This window comes from Anolis sagrei, chromosome 6 (genome assembly GCF_037176765.1).
Source record: "Anolis sagrei isolate rAnoSag1 chromosome 6, rAnoSag1.mat, whole genome shotgun sequence".
NCBI lineage: Eukaryota > Metazoa > Chordata > Lepidosauria > Squamata > Dactyloidae > Anolis > Anolis sagrei.
In genome coordinates this window covers 123,817,255-123,845,069 of record NC_090026.1, presented here as the reverse complement: position 1 = coordinate 123,845,069, position 27,815 = coordinate 123,817,255, and the positions used below count along the sequence as shown (strand labels likewise).

The following is a 27,815-nucleotide window of genomic DNA, read 5'->3' as shown; positions in this document are numbered from 1 at the left end:
CCGTCTACACTGTAGAATTAACACAGTTTAACACGTGTTGCTTTACACAAGAGTTGCCTGATCTGATTGTTTGTTCTGAATTTGAAAAATCTTCTCTTTTTAGTCAGGACGCAATTCATGTTCACTCCATGTTATTTCTGCCTCTGGTACCAAATTTTCTGTTATATATAAAAACTAGCTGTTCCCTGTCACATGTTGCTGTGGCCCAGTCTGTGTAGACGTGTTTTGTGTGTGTGTATATTTGTGTATATGTGTATATATGTGTGTTTGCATATATATATTAGGGCTGGGCGGTTTCGTTCGTTAATTTCATAATTCATTATTAATTCGTATTTAAATTAGCTTACGATCTGATATTGAGCCATTTTGGAATAGTGTGAGGAGTAAATTAGATTCGAAACATTTTTTTTCAATTTATTTCGTAATTATTTTGTTATTATTTCAAAATTATTTCGTAATTTTTTTGTAATTATTTCGTAATTATTTTTGCATGTCTGGTGCAAGTTTTATAGTTGTTGTTTGTTTTATCACACCAACAGTCAACAACAGAGGGAGAGGGAAGCTTCAGAAGTTCCCCCTGTCCCATTTGGAGGGTTTTTTAGCATATTGCGCACTCGCGTCCGCCATTAACAAATCGATTCGAAATTAACAAAATTTCGTAAATAACAAAACTTTGAAATCTCAAAATTTCGGAAGTATTTAGAATTTGGAAACGCTAGCGCTCCCTGGAAACGAATCGAGTTTAGAAACAATTTTTTCTGTGGTTACCCAGCCCTAATTATATATTGTTTTGCTCATGCATTGTAATTTCTTTTTGTTTTTTGGCTTTTTAAGTCTCTTCTTCTGTGTTTTTAAGAGTGATGGTCACTCGTTGGCCTGATAGGTGTATTGTGTCCATATTTGGTGTCAATTCATCCAGTGGTTTTTGAGTTATGTTAATCCCACAAATGAACATTACATTTTTATTTATATAGATAATGACTAGGAATGCATTAACTTCATTAACTCAAAGTGTATCTTATTTTCACTTGCAGAAAATAAATGAATATCTGGAGTTTGTGTGCCTCACAAATCTTGATCTAAAACATTTGTAGATTTATAAAAAAATCAGTATATAAATAATCTTCTTCTATTTGTGGTTGGCTTTCTTTGAATGCCTTTGAAGCCAGTCAAAACATAAATATGAAAAAAAATGGCAACCTCATAAAATCTGGATGGCATGAGGAGTGGTTTAGAGATCTGGATATGTTTTGCCCGGAGAAGAGAAGGCTAAAAGAGGACATGATAGCCATGTTTAAATATTTCAAAGGATAACATACTGAAGATAGAGCAGGATTATTTTTATGCTACTCTAGAAACCAGGACAATGTGTTCAAATTGTTGGGAAAGGGATTCCACTGAAACATTAGGAAAAAAACTTCATGAGGGTTAGAGCTGTTTGAGAATGGAGTATACTGTCGTGGAGTTGTCATGGATACTTTTCAAGCATTAAAAATGTTATTTTATTCCATTTTCAGTGAGACAGAATATCAGGCACATTTACAGAAAAAGAAGGCAGACACATAGACCACTGATAGCTACACTGGTTATACAAACAAACAAAAATGGGAAACGTTCACATATACTCCAGCAGTCATTCATTATTAATTTACTCATCATGCATACATTACCACCCCTTCTTTCTGCTCCTGGAGAAGAGAACTGAACATAGGCCAGATTGTGTTTCCTGCAAATCTGCCATTCTGCAGTACAGCTTCCTTCCTCTTCCATTGGAGAAAGCAGAGAGTTACCAGACTCTGCTGTCTGCCATACTTTTGGATAATAAAAAGGTCTCTTATATAGCATTTATCTTGCTTTTGTTGTTCCAAAAAGTTTCAAATGACTGACAGGTTGTTTTGCAGCTAAAACTTGCTGACTCTTGCTGCAGCTAAAACTTGCTGACTCCATCAGTTCCAGACAGATGTTGGCTTTTTTCCCCATTAAATGATATTGGTTTAAGTAAGGAGCATTGTTCGGCATCCTGAACTTAAAGAGTCATTGTCTGTTGCACTCCAGAGCAGGAAACAGGGCCCTCTTGTCATTAATACACCACACCTTGGTTTAGGAAAAACACAATCCTTTTGATTGAATGATTAATATAAAATAGATTGAAGTCCAAAGTTTTAAAAGCCAAAATGAAAGAGCAATCAGCAATGTCCAGAAAGCTTGCAGAAAATCCAAAGCAGTAATGTCCAGAAAACTCTCAATAGAAATCCATGAACAGATTAGCCCTTGCTAATCTCACTTGAAGCCAGAAATTCCCTTAGAGATCAGACCACTGGAAACTGGAAAATCCAAGTGGTTTGTACTTGATACTAAATTATGCTTGGTCTGAGGAAATCCCCCTCACGGGCACTCTTAAATCCCAAAAACTGATTCCAGCTAACTCTAATCGTTAGTTTCAGTTGTCGGATTCTCTCTGACCTACGTAAACATTGAGCCTCACTGCGATTCTGGCTTATCTCCAAGCTGCGGCTGTTATCATTGACCCGACCAGGTGTCAAGTTATCTTGCAAGCTCAGGCCGGAAGGAAAACGGAGTGAATTTTCTTCTCTCGGTCTGACAGAAACTTTCTCATGAGAACTTGGCTTTTCCCTTGAAGCCTCTAAATCAAAGCCTGTAGGATTTTTACTGCCCAAAGTGTCTCCATCTTGAGCCTCATCCTCATTGATCACTTCAGCCTCACTATCCAAACTAGGCCTATCAACCTTAGCATCAACATTTGGCAATACAATCAGAGATTCAGGCTCAGGTTCACATACAGGCTGAGTCCCAACACTGTCTTTGACTATATAAACATGTTTTCAATCACAGAATTAATCATTATGTCTGGTCATGTCAACAGTTCAGCAGTTTTTCCTTCATCAGCCTTTTGCAGTTTTCCAGGCTTCAGGTTGTAATTCAGCCTTTGATTGTGCTGATCTCTCTGGGGATTCTGGGGTTTCTGGGCCCGTTTGTCAACCTGTTGACAGAAGGGATTCTGGGCTTGTTAGCCAGCCTGTTGACACAGGGGATTCTGGGGCTGCAGGAGAGTCAGTGAGAGCAGCTAGAGATTTTAGAGGCTGAAAATGAATGGTCTCTGGCTGACGGCCACATTCCAACAGAAGAGGATGATAGTGAAAGTCCAGGTGGTCAGACTAATGGGCAATTAGATAGAAGATTTATGTTTCCTCAACATAGACTTTCACATGAAAAAGTCTGAAGGTCAAATTGCTTGTTAGCGAGGAAGTCTGTATCAATTTCCCAAGGGAAAAGGCACTCTTTTATCTCTATATTAGCTAGGCCAACTGAATCTTTGGTCAGTGAAAGCAATGTTGGAGGCTGAGGATAGAATTCCTGTCAAGTCAATGGATTTTCTATTTCCTTTTTGTTCCTGTTTCCAAGTGTTGACAACTGAATTTCATGTTTTGGATTTATTCTGCTCTTTATATTCATGGTTTTTGGATGCTACTCATGTACCTTATTTTTTGTGGATTATCTCTGATTTTTGGACTTTGATTTCTGATACTATTTTGCTTACTTGCTTTTTATATATTTTTCAATAAACTGCTTGCTATTTTCCCTTGGACTGGTGCGTGCATTGAGTGCAGAAGTGCTTCCCAGCCTTGGAGTGTGACACTTCAGTATTCTTAGTATGGTATCTTCAGCCTCTGTAGTCCCCAGTCATAAACCTTTCGTACATTTAATTCAATCCACACGTCATATTTATCACAGAGCCTCCTACTCTGGAGGCTTTTAAGCAGAGCCCGGATGGCCATCTCCTGGGAGTGCTTTGATTGTGTATTTTTGCATGGCAGAAGGGGATTGGCCCGGGCTTCTTCCAAGATTCTGTAATACTATTTAGACTCTCAAGAATTGGTCTGCAGCTGTTTTGATTTGATTTATGTGCCATCCGTTTTCCATTGCAGGTCTGAAGGTCATTGTTGGTGCCCTCATCCAGTCCATCAAGAAACTTGCAGACGTGATGATCCTGACTGTCTTCTGCCTGAGCGTCTTTGCCCTCATTGGCCTCCAACTCTTTAAGGGGCACCTGAGACATAAATGTGTCAAGAACTACACAGAGTATGTCAACAAGAGCAAATGGCTGCAGCATCCCAATGAGACATCGATTCCCAAAGAACACATCTTGATTTCCTATCAGGAGTTCATCCATAATGCGGGTAAGTATATACTTTTTTCCAGTCCCTGGCAAAATAAGGGTTCCTTTGTGCCTTTGGCCCTCTTTTTGAAGTGCACGCTAGCAAACAAGCAATACATTTGAGCAATGTTTTATTGTTCTACAACTGAACTGCAAGATACATAGTTATCAGATGAGCACCATGCCAGGTTTCCTTTAAAGCATTATTGGAATCATACTGTCAAACGCACAAAGCATACTTCCAGGAATGATATAATTGTAACTGAAACAAATGATTAACACATTAGCAATATCGTTCCCTCGAGATCTTTCTTCGTACGGGGAAGAACCACATTTAAATGTACTCCTCTACCTTGTCAATCTGCCACATATTGGTAATAGCTGTAATAATAAATCCCAGAAATCTCATAAGTTTTATAATGAATCTCCCTCCCTCCCTCTCCCTCCCTCTTATCTATCTATTTACATATTATCTATCTATCTATCTATCTATCTATCTATCTATCTATCTATCTATCTATCTGTTGCAGTGTCTCCTAACCTTTTTTGACCAGGGACCACTTGAACAACATTAGTACCAAAAGAGTTACAAAACAATTTTTGGTCAACTTTAGATTCAGTTTTATTATTTGGGGTGCTAATTCAGAAAATTGGATTGGATAAACCAGATCAGCTCTAGATTCTGATACAGAACATATGCCATCCAGTAGTTGCCATCTGCTTGCCTACAGAAAACTATATTTAATAATATAGAGCTAATGTGGTTTATCCAATGCATTTTTTTGAATCAGCACCCCAAATAATCCCACGAACAGGCCTAAAAATGAAGACACCAAAGTGTCCCCGCTTCCAGAACCCCTGCTTCAAGGCACCCCGGCTTCCAGATTGTTATTATGAATCTCCAAGTGCTTGGCCGCTGTAATGGACTGGATGAGGGACAACAGATTGAAACTAAATCCAGACAAGACAGAGGTACTCCTGGTCAGTCGTAAGGCCGAACAGGGTATAGGGTTACAGCCTGTGATGGACGGGGTTACACTCCCCCTAAAGGCGCAGGTTCACAGTCTGGGAGTTCTCCTAGACTCATCGCTGAGCCTGGAGCCCCAGGTTTCGGCGGTGGTCAGGGGAGCTTTTGCACAACTAAAACTTGTGCGCCAGCTGCGCCCGTACCTTGGGAAGTCTGACTTGGCCACGGTGGTCCGCGCTTTGGTTACATCCCGTTTAGATTACTGCAACGCTCTCTACGTGGGTTGCCTCTGAAGACTGCCCAGAAGCTGCAGCTAGTCCAACGCTCGGCAGCCAGACTACTAACGGGTGCTGGGTACAGGGAGCACACCACTCCGCTGTTACACCAGCTCCACTGGCTGCCAATTAGCTTCTGAGCACAATTCAAAGTGCTGGTGTTAACCTTTAAAGCCCTAAAGGACTCCAGCCCTGTTTACCTCTCCGAACGTATTCTCCCCTATGAACCATCAAGATTATTAAGATCGTCTGGAGAGGCCCTGCTCTCGGTCCCACCGGCCTCACAAGCGCGTCTGGTGGGGACGAGGGACAGGGCCTTCTTAGTGGTGGCCCCACGACTCTTTAACTCTCTCCCACCGGAGATCAGAACCGCCCCTTCTATCCTGACTTTTAGGAAACAGGTGAAGACGTGGTTATGGGGACAGGCTTTTGATGACTGAGACAACACCCTAAGACATGGATGGAAGATGATGTATAATTGTTTTTTAGTATGACGACTGACCACTGTAGTTTTGGATATATTTGTTGTTTTAATGTGTTATTGTTATATGAACTATGATGTTTTTACCGATTGTATGTGTTTTTATGGTTGGAAACCGGTCTGAGTCCCTCAAAAGAGGTGAGAAGGTCGGTATATAAAACTCTGAAATAATAATAATAATAATAATAATAATAATAATAATAATAAACCCTGACCTCATGGACTAATGACTCTGTACCAGTGTCCTTTTTTTTGTCCAACAACAAAGATTGTCCAAGATGATGGGATTAAGAATCCATCTCTGGAAAAGGGGAAATGTCATTGTGGAAAACAGGGCATGATCCTCTCCATCCGGGGAATGGTCATGCCAAGTTCTTGGGCTTCAGGGGTCTAAGAGGAAGCATAGGGAAAGGATCTGTGGAGAGAAGAAAGACTGGTCTTGGTATTCATAGGAAAGGCAAACACAGTTTCTTGGTTAATGGGGTAAAGGTCGGGTTGTCTCAGGGCAGGCCAGATGGAACAGCCCTGCTCAGCGGGAGGAAGGAGGAGAAGCAGCAGTCAGGAGATTTGTCACACCTTTCATAGGTAGTCAGCTTCTCATCTCCCAATATCCCCATTGTCTTGGCACTATAAGTGGGTTTTGCAAGACCAGTTGCTCTTGTTGCAACAGTGTAGTAACAATGAGGCTGTGGACCATATTTTAGTTCTTGGCGACCACTGGTGGTCCATGGACCACAGGTTGGGAACCACTGATCTACACTATACAGAATAGATAACTGAATGTCATCTATTCTGTGATAATGCTGGGTTTTATGTACAACTTCAGAAGGTGCTTAAATCAGGGCAAAATATTCATTATCATTATATCCCATTGAGCATAGCTTAACTTAATCCTATGGAATACGTGTGAAAAAGATCTTGGAGTCCTCGTGGACAACAAGTTAAACATGAGCCAAAAATGTTATGTGGTGGCAAAAAAAGCCAATGGGATTTTGGCCTGCATCAATAGGAGTATAGTGTCTAGGTCCAGGGAAGTAATGCTACCCCTCTATTCTGCTTTGGTTAGACCACACCTGGAATATTGTGTCCAATTCTGGACACCACAATTCAAGAGAGATATTGACAAGGTGGAATGTGTCCAGAGGAGGGCGACTAAAATGATCAAGGGTCTGGAGAACAAGCCCTATGAGGAGCGGCGTAAGGAGCTGGGCATGTTTAGCCTGAAGAAGAGAAGGCTGAGAGGAGATATGATAGCCATGTATAAATATGTGAGAGGAAGCCACAGGGAGGAGGGAGCAAGCTTGTTTTCTGCTTCCTTGGAGACTAGGACGCAATGGAACAATGGCTTCAAACTACAAGAGAGGAGATTCCATCTGAACATGAGGAAGAACTTCCTGACTGTGAGAGCCGTTCAGCAGTGGAACTCTCTGCCCCAGAGTGTGGTGGAGGCTCCTTCTTTGGAAGCTTTTAAACAGAGGCTGGATGGCCATCTGTCAGAGGTGATTTGAATGCAATATTCCTGCTTCTTGGCAGGGGGTTGGACTGGATGGCCCATGAGGTCTCTTCCAACTCTTTGATTCTATGATTCTATGATAAGCAAGGCATTTTATGAGGTCTTTATCCTTCTCTGTCAAAGAGTGCTGGTGCATCTCCAAACTATAATATCTCACAATTACATAGCATTGAGCTAAAGCGGTTAAAGTGGTGTCAAACTGCATTAATTGTACAGTGTACTGTAGACACACCCTAAGAGTTGTATCCATATTTATCTAAATTGCTTTCTTTTGGCAGATAATTACATCTTTAAGAATGACACTGAAGACTATTTATTATGTTCTAATAGTTCAGATGGTGGGTAAGTGTGCTTAACTATTATTCATTTTCTATGCTTACAATGTCTCATTTAGAAAAAATGCAAAATATAAACTGTATAAAATGCTAAATGATTGAACAGCCATATAATGGAACTACAAACAGCGGATATAATTTAGTTATCTCTAATCTGTTTTCAGTCTTCCCTAACCATTTTTATTCCTCTTCCCCACAACTCAGCTCTCAAGTTTATTTTATTTATTGCGCAAAGTCAATGTCAATTGTACATAGTTACTGTTGATAAGAGCATCTCCTTGTGGTGAGATATAATATTTACTAATTTCCAAATATAAAAACAGAACCTTTTGTATGCTTTTCTATCAAATATGCCTTTTATTCTGAGGATTTTATGGTTTATTGAGGACTAATGAATAGCCTTGTGTACAGATTCAGAGTGGTTGGTTCCCTTTGGCCAATCCGGCTTGTTCAGCTTGGTCGGATGGCCGTAACGACAAGGACCCATTCGTCACATTTTTCGTCTGTTATGGGACCACGTGGCAGCTGATCACGGCTCTTCTTTCCCTATTCAGTATCACATGGTGCACAAAAATGGCATGTCTTATGCAAGCTGTGTCTACTTCCTTAACCCCATTGCTGAAACTAGGCTCTCTTGAAGGGAAAAAAGGAAAGGGTGCTAGGAATTATTTATTATTTATTTATTTACAGTATTTCTATACTGCTTTTCTCACCCCTAGGGGGACTCAAAGTGGTTTACACATAACTAGCAAAACTTTAATGCCATAGATTGGACACTGATACGATGCCAAACCACAACAACCACAATAATAAAACCACAATTGAACATAAATCATAATTAGACAGTACATTCATTCATTACATTTCATTCATTAGGTGATCCCTCGTAGTTTGTTAGACCCCTGAAGCCCATCATGGTCCTCCAAGTTCGGTGTCCTGGGGATGGGTTCTTAGGTGGCTGTGGAGCCCTATTCTTGACCTGCATCTTCTCCCACAGTGAGGACATTGGTTTCCAGGTGGGAGGCAATCTCAGTCGGGGTTGGCTTGATGCGCCTTCCTCGTGGCACGTTTCTCTCTTTCGCCCTCTATTCGCACCTCTTCAAATTCTGCAGCACTGCTGGTCACAGCTGACCTCCAGCTGGAGCGCTCAAGGGCAAGGGCTTCCCAGTTCTCAGTGTCTATGCCAGAGTTTTTAAGGTTGGCTTTGAGCCCATCTTTAAATCTCTTTTCCTGTCCACCAACGTTCCGTTTTCTGTTCTTGAGTTTGGAGTAGAGCAACTGCTTTGGGAGACGGTGGTTGGGCATCCAGACAACGTGGCCAGTCCAGCGGAGTTGATGGTGGAGGACCATTGCTTCGATGCTGGTAGTCTTTGCTTCTTCCAGCACACTGACGTTTGTCCGCCTGACTTCCCAAGAGATTTGCAGGATTTTCCGGAGGCAGCGCTGATGGAATTGTTCCAGGAGTTGCATGTGACACCTGTAGACAGTCCACGTTTCGCAGGCATATAGCAGCGTTGGGAGGACAATAGCTTTATAGACAAGCACCTTGGTATCCCTATGGATGTCTCGGTCCTCAAACACTCTCTGCTTCATTTGGAAAAATGCTGCACTCTCAGAGGTCAGGCAGTGTTGTATTTCGGTGTCGAAGTACATAAGCAATCATTAAAACAATAAATAATAAAAGCAGTCTCGGCAGTCGTATTGTGATTCTAGTCCATGTCCTTTAAACTCTACAAACGTCTACTGTCTGAAGGCCTGATCCCAAGATCCCTTCCTTCCCAAGGAAGAGTGTTTCCTTAAGTCGATTGCTAAAACCCAGTCTCCCTTGAAGGGAAAAAAAGGAAAGGGTCCCAGGAATGAAAAGGATAGCCTCATAAGTTTTCCATTGCCACCAATGGGCTGGATCTAGCCATATTTTTTGACTGTGGACCAAAAACAGCTATCCGACGACCTGCCTGTTTTCGGGAGACACTCAAAAACCGATACAGGGGTCTACTGGAATCCAGCCAACAGAAATGGATCGAGGTTTAGTCAAAATGCACAAGCCTACTAATGAAGATGACTGAACAAAATATGAAAGTTAAAGTTGTCAGAGATGCTGGTAGTATGGCAGAAATAGAACAAAACCTTTGCTATTTGTTGTTCTCTATGAGTGTGATTTTGTAATTGTTGAAGACTTCCCCCATTTTAAAAAACAAAGTTATGATTTCTAGCTCCTGTCCACGAGATTCTGTTTGCCTGAAGGTTGGAGGTAACCCCGATTACGGATTCACAAGCTTTGACACTTTCGGCTGGGCCTTTCTCTCCTTGTTCCGTCTTATGACACAGGATTACTGGGAACGCCTCTATCAACAGGTAGGCCATGTTTGGCTTTTAAGTCAAATATTTCATGCAAGTTTTAAGTCACATATTTTATCTGAGTTAAACTAGTCCACTTTGTCAGCTAAGAACTCTATTGTTCAAAGAGAAAGCCAGATCAGTCAGGAATATTAATACGTGAAGGGATTTTGTAGCAGTAACTGAGGCCCTATCTACACTGCCATATAATGCAATTTGAAACTGCGCTAAATGGTTAGTTTGGACTCATATAATGAAGTTCAATGTAGTTACCCTGCATTATATGGCATTGTAGATGAGGGGCTATGAGAATAAACTCGACAGGATAAGCTTTTGTTGACTAAGAGTGCATCCACATTGTAGAATTAATGCAGTTTGACATCAGATTAATTGCTAGGGCATCATGGGTTTTTCTTGGTCTTCTCAATAGTTTTAGTATTGTTTCTTTTGTTATGTTAGATTATTAATTTGATATATATATATGGAGCCCCCAGTATGTGTGTGTGTGTGTGTGTGTGTGTGTGTGTGTGTGTATATATATATATATATATATATATATATATATATATGGAGCCCCCGGTGGCACAGTGGGTTAAAGCACTGAGCTGCTGAGCTTGTTGATCAAAAGATCGCAGGTTCGATTCCGGGGAGCGGCGTGAGCTTCCGCTGTCAGCCCTAGCTTCTGCCAACCTAGCAGTTCGAAAACATGCAAATGTGAGTAGATGAATAGGTACCGCTCCGACGGGAAGGTAACGGCGCTCCATGCAGTCTTGCTGGCCACATGACCTTGGAGGTGTCTACAGACAACGCTGGCTCTTCGGCTTAGAAATGGAGATGAGCATCACACCCCAGAGTCAGACATGTTAATGTCAGGGGACATCCTTTACCTATGTATGACAACCTTTACTTATATATATATATAATATTCGTTGGTGGGATTAACAGAACTCAAAAACCAGTGGACAAAATTGACACCAAATTTGGACTCAAGACACCTAACAACCCAATGTATGTCCTTCACTCAAAAAAAAATTGATTTTGTCATTCGGGAGTTGTAGTTGCTGGGATTTATAGTTCACCTACAATCAAAGAGCATTCTGAACCCCACCAACGATGGAATTGAACCAAACTTGACACACAGTTCTCCTATGACCAACAGAAAATACTGGAAGGGTTTGGTGGGCAGTGTCTTTTGGTTTTGGAGTTGTAGTTCACCTACATCCAGAGATCACTGAGGACTCAAACAATGATGGATCTGGACCAAACTCTACACGAAAACTCAATATGCCCAAATGGGAACACTGGTGGAGTTTGGGGAAAATAGAATATACATTCGGGATTGTAGTTGCTGGGATTTATAGTTCACCTATAATCACAGAGCATTCTGAACCCCACCAATGATAGAATTGGGCCAAACCTCCCACACAGAACCCCCCATGTGGGCCACAGCAACGCGTGGCAGGGGAAGGCTAGTATATAAATGTGTGTGTGTGTGTTCTTAAATGTGTCCAAGTCATACCTGTTCTGTAAATAAAGAAAAGGCACACATATGGTTGAGAGCATAAGACTTCGTATATATTTTTTCTGACCATAGACTCTCAGAGCTTCGGGGAAGATCTATATGCTGTTTTTCATGCTGGTCATCTTCCTGGGATCTTTCTATCTGGTCAACCTGATCCTGGCTGTGGTCACGATGGCATATGAAGAACAGAGCAAAGCTACTATTGCTGAAACAGAGGCCAAAGAGAGGAAATTTCGGGAAGCCATGGAGATGCTAAAGAAAGAGCAAGAGGTGTGTATCTCATTCTATTTCGTGTCTAAAATTATCTCCGCATGTTGTGGAACGTATTGATACACTATGAATCATAGAATCCTAGAGTTGGAAGAGACCTCGTGGGCCATCCAGTCCAACCCTCTGCCAAGAAGCAGGAAAATCACATTGAATGATGAGAAACCCATGTTTCTGGTTCACCTACAGTAGAGTCCACCAGTTGTGTTTCACTTGGTTCGTTGTATCACAGAAGGAACAAGTCATGAGCAGTGAATCAAGTGAGACTCTACTGTAATTTTTCATCATCTCAAAGTAATTTTTCAGCATCTCAAAACTTTTCTATTTGTCACTACCCCAAGGAGGTAGTGGAGATGAAGGAGATGAAGCAGGATATAATATTTAGTGCACATCTACACTGACCACTTAAGTCAGTTTCAAACTGGTATTGATAAATCTATATAAATAAAATGTAATGTTCAATGATTGTCGAAGGCTTTCATGGCCGGAATCACTGGGTTGTTGTAGGTTTTTTCAGGCTATATGGCCATGGTCTAGAGGCATTCTCTCCTGACGTTTCGCCTGCATCTATGGCAAGCATCCTCAGAGGTAGTGAGGTCTGTTGGAACCAAGAAAAAGGTTTTATGTATCTGTGGAATGACCAGGGTGAGACAAAGGACTTTTGTCTGCTGGAGCTAGGTGTGAATGTTTCAACTGACCACCTTGATTAGTATATAATGGCCTGACAGTGCCCGGAGCAAACTTTTGTTGAGAGGTGATTAGATGTCCTTGTTTGTTTCCTCTCTGTTGTTGTGCTGTTGTAATTTTAGAGTTTTTAATGCTGGTAGCCAGATTTTGTTCATTTTCATGGTCTCTTCCTTTCTGTGGAAATTGTCCACATGCTTGTGGATTTCAATGGCTTCTCTGTGTAGTCTGGCATGGTGGTTGTGAGAGTGGTCCAACATTTCTGTGTTCTCAAATAATATGTTGCGTCCAGGTTGGTTCATCAGGTGCTCTGCTATGGCTGACTTCTCTGGTTGAAGTAGTCTGCAGTGCCTTTCATGTTCCTTGATTCGTGTTTGGGCCACACTGCGTTTGGTGGTCCCTATGTAGACTTGTCCACAGCTGCATGGTACACGGTAGACTCCTGCAGAAGTGAGAAGATCCCTCTTGTCCTTTGCTGAACGTAGCATTTGTTGGATTTTCTTGGTGGGTCTGTCAATAAAAGTTTGCTCCAGGCACTGTCAGGCCATTATATGCTAATCAAGGTGGTCAGTTGAAACATTCACACCTAGCTCCAGCAGACAACAGTCCTTTGTCTCACCCTGGTCATTCCACAGATATATAAACCCTTTTTCCTAGTTCCAACAGATCTCACTACCTCTGAGGATGCTTGCCATAAATGCAGGCGAAACGTCAGGAGAGAATGCCTCTAGACCATGGCCATACAGCCCGAAAAAACCTACAACAACCCAGCATGTTTCAAATCTCAGTCCATCTCAACAAGGCAGGGACAATTCAGGAGAATCTGCACTTGCTGGTTTCTAACTAAAGGAGACCCACTGTACGATTAACATGAGTGTTGTAATTCTAGCCATTGTAACCAGGACTAGTAACTGGACTTAGACCAGTATGAGCATAAACCTCTGACTTGAAATACAGTCAGCACCTGATGGGCAAGAAAGACCTATTAAATCATGACAAACCGTTCCATCACAACAGTTGAATCCTCGTGGGTCATTTGAGTCACCATTGCAAAGTGCTACCTGCGATAGGAAAGTTATCATTCCACCAACTAGTCTTTTTTAGAGTTACAATTGTGTGATGCCAGTTCTGTACTTTTGCACCCTAGGATTTAGCTGCCAAAGAAAATGATAGCATGTCGCACAGCTCCTTTGATGTGTCACCGATAGCATCCAAAGAGGTCAAAGAACGAAGCAACAGAATGAAGAAGCTGTCTTTAGGGATGGAAGATTATGGAGAGGAGCAAAAAACCCCTCAGTCCTACTCTAGTGAAAGTCATCAGAAATTGGTAATTCAGTGTTTGTTTGAGGCTCTGTGTGTGCAAATTGTTGCTTCTGTCTTTCTTTGCACCCTTACTTCGCACAAACTGTGGTGTCCAAATGGAGAAGGTCCATGCATTAGGGGACAATGTTTTAACCAAGATACTTGATCTTTAAAGCATCATTATTTTTTTAAAACTTCGTATTAAAAAGATTTCTCGCTTTAAATGCTTTCTGCAACACTGCAACATTAACACAACACTTCTGTTTTGTACTGTCGAAGGTTTTCATGGCTGGAATTGATGAAGGCTTGATGAAAATACATAATACACATATTGGAAAATATATTTGATATAACCATATTAGAAATAGGAGTTAGAAAATATATAAGAGAAATGTATGTATGCATAGATAGTTCACTAGACTTCTCAAAGCCTGCAAAATTAGAGGCCAGCTCCACAAAGGAATGTGGTGCCTGACACTTCAAGGCCATAAGATAAGATACATACCAGGCACCAGGCACCAGGCACCTTATCGTCCATTAAGAGGTGCCTGGTACCTTATCGTAAAATTGACTAATGAAGTGTCCATTAGGGGGTCTCAGGAATGTTATCTCAAGATGGATGGAGCAGGTCCGAGACATCCTGGCGCTGGGAGTACATTAATAGCCACTCTTTAGATAGTAAATTAATGAGGATTGACAACTTGTTGATTTCCAAAATATGCCTTTGAAGTCAGTGAAAGAGTAGATGTTTGTGACGCACATTGTGATGTTTCTATGATGCATGAATACTTATTTTCAAAAAGTGTATAAATACTCTGCATTTCCTTTGTTCGGGACCCTTCTTTCCTGGGCTACCAGGGGGTCTATATCCGGTTGGCGCCAACCGAGAATAAAGCGTGCTTTCCAGTACTCTGGATCTCTCTTTGTCTTTGTTCCTCAAACCATCTCTCATCCATAACATATTTCTGGCGAGCCAGCCAGGAGGCTTTTGAGAGAGGTTTGTAGGGAAAAAGATTAAAGACAGAGGCCTTTTGGGAGGCCTGGAAGATTCCTCCGAGGCAGCAGGCTGGCTGCATCATTTCGACAGCACTCTCACCGGCCGGCATTGGAGGGAGCCCTCGGGAAGGTGAAGACAGACTGCTGCTTCTGACGAAATTCCATCCTTTCACCTAAGAGGCTGCGAAAACCACGGATCAGGCGAGTATGAATTGCACCATGACATTTTAGGAAAGTGTAGACGTCAGGAAAAGCCTTAGCATTTTGCTGAAGGCCCCAGGAGTAATTAACCTGGAAAAAGGCAGTCCCTAGTAGACTTTTTTGGGGTTTGTGTTTGCTTTGTGTACCAGAAAAGGGAAACCGACTGCCTAGAGAAATAAGGAAAGGGGTTGGGGAGATAAGTACCTTGTGGTGGATGCATGTGTGAGTGAATGGTGTATGAAAGGGCCAAGAGGCTGGTCACAGGGGATCGCAGAATCCCAGACTGGTGAGCGAAGGGAAGTGTGGTCCGTGTCCGCCCCTCTGGGGTTGGCGTTCCTTCTAAAGGAATCCCTTGCAGTTCTCTTTGTCGGGCGACTGGCAGAGTCAGGGGACGGGCGAAAACGCGTGGACAGATCCCGTACCTTTTTCCTTTTTTGTGTATTAGTTGTCCATTTGTCTGAACATGGGAGGGTCTGTTAGCAGCAAGCCTAAAACTCCTTTAGAGCTCATGTTAGCACACTTTGACAAAAGCTTTGGAAAGCTAGACTATGGAGAACCACTAAGGCCCAGTAGATTGCAAACTTTATGTCAGAAGGAATGGGTTAAATTTAGCGTAGGTTGGCCAGAAGAGGGCACTCTTGATCAACAAATCATTGCTAGTGTCTATGATAGAGCAAGAGGAGCAAATCCTTTTGAGGGAAGTTATCCCACACATGTCCCCTATATTCTAGCTTGGGGAGATGTGGTGCGCCAAATGCCAGAATGGCTGAAGCCTTGTGCTTTAGCACATTGCAAAACTCTCCTAGTACAGAAAACTAAAGCTCCTATTCTGCCATGCCCTGTTGAGGAGGAAATAAATGCACCTCCTCCTTATTCAACTGGGGAGCTCATAGCCCCCCAGGCCCCTGCAATTCCAGCCCTTGATCCAGCAGCAGTAAGCCCTCCAACGCAACCTATGGCCCCAGCACAACTGTACCCAGATCTCCCTGAAGATTTAGATGATGACACAGACTCTACTATGACTGAGTCTTCTTCAGCTCCATCCCCTGAAAAAGAATCCCTACAGGCAAAGGCACCACTGAAAACAGCAAAAGGCCATGACCATAACTTAAGGAATATGGACAAGGCAAACAAGAAATTGGCTACAGTAATGCCTCTTCGTCAAGTGAGGGAATTCATAGGGACCCAAGTTGAAGGTGGACAACAAGTGCCTCAGTTCCGGCCAGCTTTTACGCATGTGCCATTTACCAGCTCAGATCTTTTCAATTGGAAAACACACACCACCCCCTTCTCTACAGATCCAGGACCAATGACAGATGTTTTCACTAATATTGTCAATACACATGACCCTACATGGCAGGACTGTCAGCAGTTGATGATGTCCCTCCTTACTACGGAGGAACGTAAAAGGGTCTTAGCAGCTATGAAGCGGCAGACTGAGGCTAGGAGAAATGCTGCTGTTAACCTAGCTGACCACATGAGGGAGAATTGTCCAGAGACTGATCCACAATGGGATCCTAATACAGCAGACCAATTGACTCGAATTCGTCAGTATGGCCAGTTAATGATCCAAGGCCTTGCAGAAGCTGGGAAAAAGCCTACTAACTTATCTAAAGTAAAAGAAATAAAGCAAGGTGCCGATGAAAGCCCAGGCGCCTACCTGGAAAGGCTGTTAAGTGCCTACAGACAATACACGCCTTTCAACCCCGCAGAGGAAGCCAATAGAAACATGGTGAATGCAACTTTTGTAGAACAAAGCGCCCCAGATATTAGAAGAAAGCTACAGAAATTGGATGGGTTTGCTGGAATGAACATGTCTCAATTACTTGACATTGCTAATAGAGTAATGGCAAATAGAGATCAGGAAGAGAAGAGGGATAAACAGAGGCAGATGAGAGCTCAAGCCGTTTGCTTGGCTGCAGCACTGAGGGAATGGAACCCAGAAATAAGGCAAAGCAGAGGGCACAGCAGAGGGCGAAGCAGAGGGCGAAGTTATGGGCCAGGAAGAGGACAGCCCCTTGGGCAGGACCAATGTTCCAACTGTAAACAACGGGGACATTGGAGGAGAGATTGCCCCCAGATAAGAAGAGGGAGAGGAAGAGGACACCCACAAGAGCAGAGAGGAAGAGGAAGTGAGATGCCCGGGAGACAGAGACCCTTCTATCAAGAAGCACGTGAGCAGCCAGAGGAAGAAGGATTCATTGGATTGGCCGGAGGCCCCCAATGGTCAGGGCCAGAAGAGGACTGAAGCCAGTCCGGGGTTCTAACCTTGGGATCCAGGGAACCCTTGGTCAAGGCAAAAGTAGGATCCCAAGAAATAACATTCCTAGTTGACACAGGAGCGGAAAAATCAGTAGTTACCACCCCATTGGCTCCCATAACTCAGCAAACCATAAAAGTTATGGGAGCAACAGGAGATCAATGTCTCCGACCCTTTCTACAGGAAAGAAGATGTCAGCTAGCAAATAAAGAAGTAACCCACAGCTTTCTATATATGCCTAACTGCCCAGTCCCATTGCTGGGAAGGGACATGCTGTGCAAACTAAAAGCAAGGCTATCATTTGAGGAAGATGGATCTGCTAAGATGGCTGTAGGAAGAACCACAGGCCTTTTGCACCTCACCTGCCCTATGGAGGAGGAATGGAGGCTGCTAGTAGTTAAAAAGGGCTCAGAGAACAATGAATGGGAAAAGTTTGAAACTCCTGAGGTATGGGCAGAAGATAACCCCCCAGGCATGGCCAAATACATACCTCCAGTCGTAGTAGAGTTAATCCCAGGAGCCCGTCCAGTCAGTCTAAAGCAGTATCCAATTCCCAGACCAGCCATAAAGGGAATCCAAAAGCATTTGGACCGTCTGTGGCAGCATGGCATTATAACAAAATGCCAGTCTCCATGGAATACACCCCTCCTTCCAATCAAGAAGCCAGGTACCACAGATGATTTTCGCCCTGTTCAAGACCTTAGGGAAGTCAACAAGGCAACGGTTACCTTGCACCCAGTTGTGCCAAATCCTTATGTGATATTGGGACTCATACCAGCAGAGGCCACCCATTTTACAGTCCTTGATCTTAAAGACGCTTTTTTCTCCATAAGGTTAGCCCCCCAAAGCCAGTTGTTGTTTGCCTTTGAGTGGGAGGACCCAGCCACAGGAGCAAAACAACAATATTCTTGGGCTAGATTGCCTCAAGGTTATAAAAATTCTCCAACGATATTTGGAACTTCCCTAGCAAAAGATTTGGAGGACTTTCATTCTGACTCAGAGAAGTCTGTCCTTTTGCAATATGTAGATGATTTACTTTTGGCCTCCACCTCAATGGAAGAGAGTTGGGGCGCCACCAAGCGGCTACTCCAATTACTTTGCCATAAGGGATATAAAGTATCAAGGACCAAGGCCCAGCTGTGCAAAACTGAGGTCAAATACTTAGGATTCCAAATAAAACAAGGATTTAGAAGCCTAGGAACTGAACGAAAGCAAGCCATCTGCCAAATCCCAGTCCCCACCACGAGGAAGAGAGTCCGCGAATTTTTAGGGGCAGCGGGGTTTTGTAGACTTTGGATTCCTGGCTATGCAGTTTTGGCAAGACCTTTGTACCAAGTTACAAAGGGGGGTGAAAAAGAACCCTTTAAATGGACACAAGAACAGGACGAGGCTTTCCAGCAAATAAAGTCAGCCCTGATGACAGCGCCAGCTTTGGGCCTACCTGATGTAACTAAACCCTTCACTCTTTATGTTGCTGAGAAAGAGGGTGTAGCCATTGGCGTTTTAACACAGACTTTGGGCTCCTGGCCACGACCAGTGGCCTATTTGTCTAAACAGCTAGACATGGTAGCAAAAGGATGGCCCCCATGTCTACGTGCAGTAGCAGCTGCTGCCTTAGTAGCTGAAGAAGCCCGGAAGTTGACCCTAGGACAGGATTTGACCATCAAGGCCCCGCATGAGGTAGTGACATTGTTAGAGCACAAAGGACACCATTGGCTTACCACCTCCAGGATGCTGAAATACCAGACTTTGTTATGTGAGAACCCTCACATTAAAGTTCAGCAATGCACTACTTTGAATCCTGCTACCCTCCTACCTGTAGATCCCCATATGGAGAAACATCATAGCTGTATTGAAGTAATGGACACAGTATATGCCAGTCGACCTGATTTGACTGATGTTCCATTGCAAGGAGCTCAGCTCACCATGTACACTGATGGCAGTGGTTTTATGGAAGAAGGGGAGCGAAAAGCAGGATATGCAATAGTTACCATCAAAGAAATATTGGAAGCAAATCCACTGCCAGCAAATACATCAGCTCAAAAGGCTGAGCTCATTGCTCTCACCAGGGCTCTGGAGATAGCAAAGGGAAAGAGAGTTAACATATACACTGATTCAAAGTATGCCTTTTCAGTACTGCACGCCCATGGTGCACTTTACAAAGAAAGAGGACTTTTAACTGCAGCAGGCCAACCAGTCAAACATGCAGAAGAGATATTACATCTCCTAGAAGCTGTATGGGCCCCAAAACAAGTAGCTGTGATGCACTGTAAGGGACATCAACCAGGGCAAGATCCGGTAGCCCAAGGGAACCGAAGGGCAGATGCAGCAGCCAAAGAAGCCGCCGCCAGACCCCTTCAGGTGGCTACCCTTCTCCCCTTGCCCAATCCCAAGGTGCAGCCTACCTATAATAAAGAAGAACAACAATGGGCCCAGGACAATGGAGCAGTAGAATTGGCGAACTCTACTGGCTGGTTAGCCTTTCCGGATGGAAGAATCATTGTCCCCAGAACCATGGCCTGGGAAGTAGTAAAGGGAGCCCATGAGTCAACACATCTAGGAAAAATGGCGCTAGCTAAACTACTAGAAAGACAACTGTACATAGATGGACTCCACTCTTTGACAATGGCAGCTTCAGCTAGGTGTCACACCTGTGCTAAGAACAATCCACGCCAAGGGCCGCGCCAGCCCCCAGGCATCCAGCATTGTGGAAACGTACCCTTTGAAGCCATTGTTGTAGATTTCAGTGAAATGCCTAGAGTAGGGCGATACCGCTACCTACTGGTGATGGTAGACACTTTCACTGGATGGCCGGAAGTGTACCCTACTGTTACTGAAAAGGCCACGGAAGTGGCAAGAGCACTCATGAAAGACATAATCCCAAGGCATGGGATGCCAGCATTCATAGGCTCAGATAATGGCCCTGCTTTTGTTAAAGCCACCATTCAAAGCTTGGCTAAGGTTCTTGGAATTACTTGGAAATTGCATTGTGCATATAGGCCTCAGAGCTCAGGCAAGGTTGAGAGAATGAATCGAACTCTGAAAACTAAGTTAGCTAAAATGTGTCAAGAAACTGAACTTAGTTGGGTTCAACTTCTTCCTCTAGCAGTGTTACATATTAGATGTACCCCCACTAAGACCATTGGACTGTCTCCTTTTGAAATGCTTTATGGGAGGCCCCCTCCTTTGTTTCCCAGATTGCAAGGGGAACTGCATGAGATAGGGGCCCAGGCAAAGAGACAGGAAATTGTTGCTTTGGGGAAAACACTGCAAGAGCTACGACAGTATGCCTATGAGTTCAGGCCACCCATTCACATGACCCCCACTCACTTGTTTCACCCAGGGGATGAGGTATGGGTTAAAGATTGGAAAGGGGAAACGTTGCAACCCAAATGGAAGGGACCTTATGTGGTAATTCTTACATCACCCAGTGCGGTCAAGGTAGCAGAAATCAAACCTTGGCTTCACTGGACTAGAATTAAAAAGGCTGCTCCCAGTTGGCATGCTATTCCAGACCCAAAAGACCCACTAAAGCTTAAAATAACTCGAAACTTTGGTTGTTCTAACCAAAAGGAAGGCGGTGGTAAATAAGAAGATTCAGACTAGACTGATACTGCAAGACACATACCAGGAAGCTGTCTTGCCCTGCGTACAGTCAGATCTGCCCCTGCTGTTGGATGAGAAGATACGGGCTAGACACTGCAGCTTAAGTCCATACCTGGAAGCGACTAAGCTCTACGCACTGTCAGACCCCAACTGGAGAGGATAGAAGACGGAACTAGACCCTATTGCAGCCTACCGGAACGGTTGCTCTACATACGGTCAGATTCCAGAAGAATGAAAGCTTTGTGGGAGATATGTGTGTTAATGTGTGTGTCAATTTTAGAAGTAGATGGTAACTGGTTCAAAGAGCATGCCAAATTTATGTTTGATCAATATGGGAGAAATGCCACTCTGATATATGAACACCCTGAAACAGTACGTGAGTTTTCCTTTTTGCCTGCTTTGATCAATGAGGAAGCTGTGGTTTTGGCCACTCTTCTCTTAGCAGAGAAAACAGGAAAACCTACAATCTTTAACCCCCCTGCCTCTCTAAATGGGCTACGGCATAGAATGATAAAGGTTTCAAAGACCACCCCTGGCAAATGTTTTTGTTGTCATTATCCAGAAGGTTATCGGAAAGGGTGGAAGAGTATCCCAGAAAAGGAGAGGGAAATCCTTCTCAATGTGGGAAATTACTCTCACTGTACTGAGAAGTTTTACCTTCATGGGAAACATAATGCGTCCCAAGCATCAGGGTATTGGCACAGTTTATATTTCCAAGAACAATACAGTGACCCCTCCCAGGGAGAGGATGAATATTACAAAAAAGCCAGAGAACAATATGAAATCATGAAAGATAGCTCCTTTGGGTTATTTTCACAGTTTATGGAACAATACAACACCCTTGAAGAGTTTTTGAAAGACTTAAGAGCCCTAATGATGAGAAAAAGCATGACAAATGAAGGGGATATTCTTACATGTAATGATTGGAAAATATATGATCCCAATTTGTGGTTTTTCTATGATGGTTGGGCGTCAAATTTCCATCCAGGTGGATACCAGTGTGCAGGCGTTGGATACTTTACATTCCCAGTCCAGGTTGCTTCTCGCCGCATAAGAACAAAGCGAGACAGGTCAGCACCCCTAGGCCCAGCCTGCTCAGATGAGGTAATAATAGGAGCACAATTGTCTGAGACAGAAGGAGGCCGAGTGGCTGGAGGTCTGCTAACGGGCATACTGACGCTTGGAAGCTACCCAGGCATAGTGGCCCAAGAAAATAGAAAGAGTATCCTAGGCCTCACCTGCCGATTGGAAAAATCCATAAATGCCACAGGACTCATAGTTAGGGCCATGCAAAATGAAGTAGAAGAGCTACATCAAATTGTCTTACAACACCGTATGGCCCTGGACTACCTGTTGGCAAGACAAGGAGGTTTCTGTAAACTAATGAAAGAAGGTTGCAAAGTCAGATTCCATGATCTGAATAAAACAATTGAGGATGAATTAAATCAAATGACAGATTTAATAGAAAACAACACACATGGGGTTTCAAACCCTTTTGATTGGCTCACGAGCTGGCTACCATCGATTCAATGGTTAAAGGAACTGTTTTTTGCTTTCTGTATAATCCTATTAGTGGTGTTACTAATGTTGTGTATTCTGCCTATTATTTTCCAAATGCTGAAAAGATGCATATCTAAGATGGTAAATGATAAACAAGACGAAATGCAATTATTGGCTTTAGTTAGATGATGCTCTTCCCTTTCCAGTTCAGAGCACCAAAGGGGGGATTTGATGAAGGCTTGATGAAAATACATAATACACATATTGGAAAATATATTTGATATAACCATATTAGAAATAGGAGTTAGAAAATATATAAGAGAAATGTATGTATGCATAGATAGTTCACTAGACTTCTCAAAGCCTGCAAAATTAGAGGCCAGCTCCACAAAGGAATGTGGTGCCTGACACTTCAAGGCCATAAGATAAGATACATACCAGGCACCAGGCACCAGGCACCTTATCGTCCATTAAGAGGTGCCTGGTACCTTATCGTAAAATTGACTAATGAAGTGTCCATTAGGGGGTCTCAGGAATGTTATCTCAAGATGGATGGAGCAGGTCCGAGACATCCTGGCGCTGGGAGTACATTAATAGCCACTCTTTAGATAGTAAATTAATGAGGATTGACAACTTGTTGATTTCCAAAATATGCCTTTGAAGTCAGTGAAAGAGTAGATGTTTGTGACGCACATTGTGATGTTTCTATGATGCATGAATACTTATTTTCAAAAAGTGTATAAATACTCTGCATTTCCTTTGTTCGGGACCCTTCTTTCCTGGGCTACCAGGGGGTCTATATCCGGTTGGCGCCAACCGAGAATAAAGCGTGCTTTCCAGTACTCTGGATCTCTCTTTGTCTTTGTTCCTCAAACCATCTCTCATCCATAACAGAATCACTGGGTTGCTATATGTTTTTCGGGCTGTACGGCCATGTTCCAGAAGCATTATCTCCTGATGTTTTGCCTGCATCTATGGCAGGCATCCTCAGAGGTTGTGAGACCTCACACCTTCTGAGGATGCCTGCCATAGATGCAGGTAAAATGTCAGGAGAGAATGCTTCTGGAAGATGGCCATACAGCCCGAAAAACTTACAACAACCCACTACTTTTGTTTTATTTGTAACACATAGCTTGGTGTGTCATGTTTAAATTAACCCAGTAATGCAAATGGGCAGCTTTGCTGACAGTACAATTGAGTAGAATACATACATTTTGCTGTGGCAAAGAATTTGCCCTGCATGGGTTGGGCAACTTGTGTATGTCATTAACAGGATGCTGGCCATAAATTAACAATGCAAGAAAAGCAATATGTTAGTGGCATTGTCATCTTACTATCCAAATTAAGGTATTGTAGTCCTCCTATTCAAATAAAGGTATTTCTTGTTCTCTCTTGTTGGTCTTTAGAGGACAAAGAGAGAGTGTAAGTTTTTTAAGGAGCCTCGGTGGCACAGTGGGTTAAATCGCTGAGCTGCAGAACTTGTTGACCGAAAGGCTGGCAGTTCGAATCTGGGGAGCGAGGTGAGCTCCCACTGTTAGGCCCAGCTTCTGCCAACCTAGCAGTTTGAAAACATGCAAATGTGAGTATATCAATAGGTACCGCTTCTGTGGGAAAATAACCGTGCTTCATGCAGTCATGGATGACCTTGGAGGTGTCTATGGACAACGGCAGCTCTTCAGCTTAGAAATGGAGATGAGCATTACCCCCCAGAGTTGGACTCAAATAGTCTTAATATGAAGGGGAAACCTTTACCTTTACCTTTTAGGGCTGAAAGACGCCCCCACACCTTGGCTTATACTTGAGTGAGGGTCCTATCAGGAAGGTGTGGGGCTGATCCTCACCTCTCCACATAGAAACCAGCTCTGTCCTCTCTTATGCACCTTCCTTCCTCTCCCCCTCTCTCATGCACTTTCCTGCCTTCCAAAAATTACGGTTTTATGTAAATATTCAAAAAGATTTAATCTACTGATGCCTCAATTAATGTAATTTTATTGGTATCTATTTTTATTCTGAGATTTACTAGTAGCTGCTGTATTTCCCACCCTCCGCTTATATTCGAGTCAATAAGTTTTCTCAGTTTTTTTGTGTGGTTAAATTAGGTACTTCAGCTTATATTTGGGTCGGCTTATATTCGAGTATATACAACAACCTTATCCGCATGCAGTCTTCTAACAATTGATAATAGTGTAGTTTGTGCAGTTATGAAATCCCTCCAGATAACTGACAGTGAAGCTAATTGGTTCTGCAGACCAGAAATAATCATATGGTAGTAGACATATGGAGTGGTAAAATCAATGGGGAGCTTCCTTGAATGGTTAAAGCACTGAGTTAATGAGAAACAGTATATTACAAGCAGCCATCCATGAAAGCACATAATTCTTTTAAGCATATACAAGAAGCAGGCCCGTAGCCTGGGGGGGGGGGGGGGGGCTTGAGAGGCTTCAGCCCCCCCCCCCCCCCCAAATTCTCAGGGTGGTCTGCAAAAAGGCCTTACTGGAACGTTATTTAAACTTATGTTTATTCATATCATGATCTGATCACCATGCTCAATATATCCCATATTGGGATAATGATACAAAAGGTTTGCTAGAGTAGATCCTGAGCCCCCCCCCAATCAAACCTAGCCCCCTGAACCAAACTCAGCCCCCCGAATCAAACTCAGCCCCCCGAACCAAACTCAGCCCCCTGAACCAAACTCAGCCCTCCCAAACAAAACTCAGCCCCCTCGAATCAAACTCAGCCCCCTCGAATCAAACTCAGCCCCCTCGAATCAAACTCAGCCCCCTCCCGAATCAAACTCAGCCCCCCCGAACCAAACTCAGCCCCCTCGAATCAAACTCAACTCCCCTGAACCAAACTCAACTCCCCTGAACCAAACTCAGCCCCCCTGAACAAAACTCAGCCCCCTCCCAAATCAAACTCAGTCCCTCCGAACCAAACACAGCCCCCTGAACCAAACTCAGCCCCCCAAATAAAAGTCATCCCCCCCAAATCAAACTCAGCTTCCTCCCGAATCAAACTCAGCTCCCCCCCCCCCCCAAAAAAATCAAAATCCTGGCTACGGGCCTGACAAGAAGGAAGGTGAGGAGGAAAGGGAAGGAAATCATGTTGTTTCTCTGCAGTGGACAGACTCTTATTAAGTACTTGTTCTTCTCAAGTGTAAATATATTGAATTTAAATGTGAACTTCCATAACCATTGTAGAGCATCAGAGGCAATATTACATCTTTTCCCCTTGTTTCCCCTTGTTTAGGCTGTCCTTACCCACAGTTATGCTTCTAGTTCAAACCCAGCGAAACGTCGACCTAGCCATGGCAGCGTATTCAATTTCCATGTACCAAGGGGTGAATTTGGGGAGGATGATTCTAGCAGCGCTGGGGAGATGGAGAACCAGCGTGGCTTGCTGCTCGCTACGCGGATGGGGAGGCGGCCAAGCATCCAAAGCCAAGCCAGCTACAGTTCTCGCCCAGGGACTCCGAATTACATGATACCTGGACGATGGAGCACTGGAGACGAGTGCAATGGGCCGATCTCATTGATGGGGAGCAGTGGAGTAAGGCCACTCAAAGAACCCATCTCAGGGGAAGGGGTGTTGCTTCCTCCAGTTATGGAAAATCCCAGCAAAGGAGATCTGGTATGTAAAATATTTACTGCATACGTTGCAATTTGTTATGGGCATACAACTTTTTTTTTTTACTCTTGGCAAAAGCAAACATAACAAAGCAATTTGGTTTTAGCAGTAGATAAAGTCCAGACATTTTCAGGGAGCTTGCAATGGTTTGCATACATCAGTATAGTACAACTCATGTATCCCTGTTGCAATGATTATCTAACTTGTATGAGTTGCTAATATGGTGTAGTTGTTTGAGCATTGGGATCATAACATTGTAGATTAGGACTGAATATCTGCTCAGCCATGGAAACCTATTGAGTGACCTTGAGCAAATCAGGCTTTTTCAACCTCATAGAAAGGCAAAAATAAAAACTTTTGCAACAAATTATGCCAAATAAATCATCTTATAGGTTCACCTTAGAGTTGCCATCAACTGGAAATGATTTGAAGGCATACAACAACAACAATAGGATCATCCCAAAACACTCTGTTTACAGTTTCTGGCACTGGTTGTTCTATTAATCTTCTATGGATGGACTTCCTGGAATGCTTTCAATGAAATTATTTATTTTTATTTATTTACTTAATTTCTACCCCACCTTTCTCACCCAAAGGGACTCAAGGCAGCTTACAATTTCCGCAAAAATTCAATGCCGGGAAAAACTAGCAGTAATAATAACATTTATAGCAATTCAGAACAATTAACATTAAGCAATAATACACATGAAACAGTATACAAAATTTTAAAAGTATATAAAGTGCATAGTTCAATTCATCCAAATCCCTTTATCCAGACCATGTTGAAACCATAAAAACGTATTCTTTGAACACTTGGATGGAAGTTGGGGGGAGTTCTAGTGGTAGCCCCCCCCCCCCATAGATCATCCAGGGAGTCCCTGCTTTTGGTCCCACCATCATTGCAGTCATATTTGGTGGGGATGAGAGACAGGACCTTCTCTGTGGTGGCCCCTCAGCTATGAACTCCCTCCCTAAGGAGGTTAAATCTGCCCCCTCCCTCCTGACCTTCCGGAAGAAACTTAAATCCTGGCTATGTGATTAAGCGTTTGCAGAACAGATTGATTTTACTGGTGACGATAAGTTTTAATTGACCGCAATTTGGATTGATTTGGATGACGTTTTTAACTTGGCACCACTTTAATGTACATTTATGACTATTTTTATGTATCTAGGTGTATTTTATTATGTGTTTTATATTGTGTTGGCATCGAATTGTTGTCTGTTGGAAGCCGTCCTGTGTCCCTCCTCAGAGGTCGAGAAGGATGGGGTATAAATGTTCTAAACAAGTAAATAATAAATAATTGTGTGCAGAGCCAGGTCTTCAGCTTTTTTTCTAAAACCCAGAAGAGGTAGGGCTTGTCTGATGTCACTGGAGAGGGAGTTCCACAGCTGAGGAGTCACCACTGAGAAGACCCTGTCTCTCATCCCCACCAATCGTGCTTGTGAAAAAGATGGGACCGAGAGCAGGGCCTCTCCAGAAGATCTTCAAGTTCTAGTAGGCACATAACTGCCTTGAGTTGCCAATTGGCTGAGAAAGGCGGTATACAAATACAGTAAATAAATAAATAAAATAAGAGGAGATGTGTTTGGACATATAAGTTGGATCAGAACTCTTTAGGGCTTTGTATGTTAAGACCAGCACTTTAAATTGGGCTTGGTAGCATATTGGCAGCCAGTGGAGTTGACGCAACAGAGGAGTAGTATGCTCCTGTACTCCACTCTAGTTAAAAGTCTAGTCACTTTGCATTGGACCAGTTGGCGC

At 43.1% G+C, this 27,815-nt stretch overlaps 2 protein-coding genes across 2 annotated transcripts in view; both read left to right on the top strand.

Annotated features, from left to right (window-relative positions):
• The window catches only part of LOC132779690 (sodium channel protein type 5 subunit alpha-like), a 79,707-nt gene that overhangs the window by 7,773 nt on the left and 44,119 nt on the right, over nt 1-27,815 (top strand). Inside the window, exons 6-11 of the mRNA XM_067470382.1 lie at nt 3,948-4,199; nt 7,692-7,755; nt 9,962-10,103; nt 11,680-11,877; nt 13,706-13,885; nt 25,676-26,056. Coding sequence (XP_067326483.1) covers nt 3,948-4,199; nt 7,692-7,755; nt 9,962-10,103; nt 11,680-11,877; nt 13,706-13,885; nt 25,676-26,056 — 1,217 coding nt within the window. The remainder of the gene's footprint in view (nt 1-3,947; nt 4,200-7,691; nt 7,756-9,961; nt 10,104-11,679; nt 11,878-13,705; nt 13,886-25,675; nt 26,057-27,815) is intronic.
• Nucleotides 15,873-17,305, top strand: LOC137097399 (uncharacterized). Its single transcript, XM_067470383.1, has one exon. It carries the CDS (start codon nt 16,013-16,015, stop codon nt 17,303-17,305), a length of 1,293 nt encoding a protein of 430 aa, XP_067326484.1. The 5' UTR covers nt 15,873-16,012.